This window comes from Triticum dicoccoides, chromosome 2A, assembly GCF_002162155.2.
Source record: "Triticum dicoccoides isolate Atlit2015 ecotype Zavitan chromosome 2A, WEW_v2.0, whole genome shotgun sequence".
Taxonomy (NCBI): Eukaryota; Viridiplantae; Streptophyta; class Magnoliopsida; order Poales; family Poaceae; genus Triticum; species Triticum dicoccoides.
The window spans coordinates 13,060,681-13,063,866 of NC_041382.1; the positions used below are offsets into that span (position 1 = coordinate 13,060,681).

At 47.6% G+C, this 3,186-nt stretch overlaps 1 protein-coding gene across 1 annotated transcript; it reads right to left on the reverse strand.

The window, feature by feature from the left end:
• Nucleotides 1-733: 733 nt before the first annotated feature.
• On the reverse strand, nt 734-3,005 carry LOC119352762 (1-aminocyclopropane-1-carboxylate oxidase homolog 1-like). Its single transcript, XM_037619343.1, has 3 exons — nt 2,476-3,005; nt 1,222-1,543; nt 734-1,119 (listed from the first exon to the last, which is right to left on the reverse strand). Exons 1-3 carry the CDS (start codon nt 2,991-2,993, stop codon nt 865-867), a joined length of 1,095 nt encoding a protein of 364 aa, XP_037475240.1. The 5' UTR covers nt 2,994-3,005; the 3' UTR covers nt 734-864.
• Nucleotides 3,006-3,186: the final 181 nt, after the last annotated feature.

Consider the following 3,186-nt stretch of genomic DNA (forward strand, 5'->3'; position numbering starts at 1 on the left):
ATTATCCTTTTACACTTTTAGGGGATCGGTTAGAGATGCCCTCTGTTCCTAAGTCCGCCACTGATCCAAGGAAAGGATCTCAACTACCCCATCGATCGGTGATGCTCACGCCGGCCACACCAGAGACTGACGTCAAGCGTGCTGTGACTAACATCGGGGATCCCTTGTTAGTATAAACGTGGAGGTCGTTGCGACGGAGGACATCACTGTCGAGACGGCGACGAATATGCTGGCCTTAGGTTTGATGCGCCAGAAGATGGAGTTCACGGTGAAGCTCAAGAGAGTTGCCTATGCCTCCGCAAATGGCACGGCCAAGGGGAGCCGCCGGTGGGTCTCCGGCAAGCACTCCGTCCACAGGACAGCAGCCCCATCTCCGTGCTCTTCGAACCATTGGTTAACTAACTGACTATGATTGTCTTCCCAGCAAGACCTCTCTTGATTTATATGGAGTAACAGCTCTTTTAGATAGAAGAGGAAAAACAGGTGGAGATTGAGCAGTTTGGGCACTATGATGCTCAAACAGCACAAACAAAAAATGGATGGCAATCAAGAATTTTACACGAAAGAATTCGATGCCTGCCGGCCTGACCGTTCTCGGGGCCTTCGGCTGCATAGATGCAAGTTATTACAAGATCTGACATGAAGCATAATTAAGGGGAAAATGTTCACAAACCATGGGAGAAAGTTGAACTGGTGAAGAGTTTACAGTGTGCTAGTTCTGCTACTGTACCAGTGCACAATAAGACCAAACTAGTGCACTCATGTACCATTTAGGCCTCGATACAGTATTCTGGCAGCTATATTGCCATTTTACAATCACTTTCTTAGCATTAGACAAGTAGGGCATAAACTCAACTTCACAACTCACAAACTGAAATCAGAGATGGCAGTTTTCCCATCTAACCCGATGGAGAAGTAATGCTTCACGTAATCTCTGACAAGGGTCTCCCTGTACAACGGTGGGTTCTCATTGGACAACAGCTCCTTGATCGGACCATACATCCTCGTCGAGGCAGGGTGGAACTGCGTGCTGAAGAAGCACGCGATCGATACCCTCGGTGCAGTGTTCTTCGCCAAAACTCTATGCTCCACACTCCTGAACCCGTCGTTGGAGACCAGCTGAACATTGTTTTAACAAAACAAAGCAGCTCACAATGATCAAGCATGACACCCATATGTTGAACACACAATTCAGAATGAGATATATCATAGTATAGATACCTGTAAGAGATCACCAATGTTCACGATGAATGCTCCCGGTGTCGGTGTGACATCGACCCACCGGTCATCATGGAGGACTTGAAGGCCACCAATTTCGTCTTGGAGAAGTATGGTTAGGAAGCCATAGTCTGAATGCCGGCTTGTCCCGATGGCGAGTTCAGGCTGGGGGCATGGAGGGTAGTAGTGACATACTATCACCTGTCCTTGGTTGCACTCTATATCTGTCAGGTAGCTCGGTTTGAGCCCAAGAGCTTCCGAAAGCAGATCGAACAAAGTTTTCCCCAAGTCCTTTACTTGCTTGGCATATTCAAACAACACCTCGCTGCAAATCAACATGTTAGCGGCAGCGCCAAATGATACTTTTAAACAGGTAATTTAGGTAAACTTTCCTTAAAATTCCGAACGAAAAGGGTGGAAAGTGATTTCACTGGACAATTTAGCTCTTGACATGTTTTCAATGGTCAAGGAAGAACTCACACTAACAATACATACTCCATTGAGATATAAACTAACCATTAGTACTAACTGTAGATTGCTCCTGTGATAAGAAGTTAAAAACACAGAGAAAGGCAACAAATGACATTTGCAATACTATCTATGATAAAAAAATGGAATACATATAGTAATAGTATATCAGTAAACCTCATTAACCTACTAATTACTACGATTCAACAAGAACGAATTTCGTTTCAACAAGCAAATATCACATCACACTCCAATGGAAGTAATATCCTTAGGTACACACACTACAGCACTGTTCTTAAGCATCAACAGAAAAATGTGAAGGTGGTTCCATTCCCACCATGAAAATCATGCTACCATCTGTACTAGCTGCATATATGGTGTGGTTCCACTCCCAGTCCAATTCTAAAGCAGTAGCATTTGTTGGGTTAGCAGTAGAAGAGAATTAATATATCACTATCACATAAGACTGTCAATTACAAAACATGGCCTACAGAGTTGTGTGCAAAAATTGTTTTGTATGTTTGTCAGAAAAAAACATTTACGTGATGTATGTAACAAATTCAACTGAACATCGGGTAGATTTGGGGTCAAACTGAACTCGTTTATATATGCGTGCATGAACAGAGTGGTTAGAATTGGAGATATATGTTTATATATGTTTTGAGATAAACAAGAATGATCTGCTGCATGCGGATTTGCTAAGGATACTCTCAAGCACACACAATTAACCTGCAGATAATCTAAATCTCCATGGAGGAAATACAGTTAGGGAACCTGCAGAGCACTGACCGGCAGCTGTCCGGTAGTTCGCCGGCGTCGGGCGGGTCGGGGGCCATGCGGAGGTAGAGCGTGTCGCGCCAGTTCGCCACCCGCGACTGGTGCAGGTCGAAGTTGCAGTGGTACTTGACCGCCTTGTCAGGCTCACGCGAGTAGAGCCTGGCCTTGTCACTGCCCTCGCAGCCGTCGGCTTCGTGGAATACCCGCGTAGCGTCCGTCGCGGCGGCCATTGACTCCAGAGGCACACCGTGACCCGTCACCTGGAAGAATCCCCACTCCGCGGCCGCCCGGCGGACGGCAGCCACCACGGCGGCGCGGTCGGGACTACCGAGGTCAATCACCGGAATGGACGCCGCCGACGAGGGTGGTTCTTGGAAGAGAGCTTGCGGTGGGGTTGATTCCTGGTGGTGGTCGGGGACGCGGAAAATGCGGGGGAGCTGCGTGATGCCGGAGGCAGCAAGGCCGCGGACACCGGAGCAGGTGTTGTCCAGCGCTCGGAGATCGGCTGTGCGGTCGTAGGCGGCGGACATGGCTGCCGTCGTCGAGGTATGCTGGGCTCTGGATGACTGGATGCTCTCCTTGCAATTGCCTCCTCTCTGCGTCCTCTGCATTTATACTGGAAGTACTCCGTAGTACTTCGCTGTCAACTGTCACCAAAGTTTAACATGGACTGCTAATCTTCTAGAATCTAGAGTACTCCGTAGTAGTATTACTATAAAATTC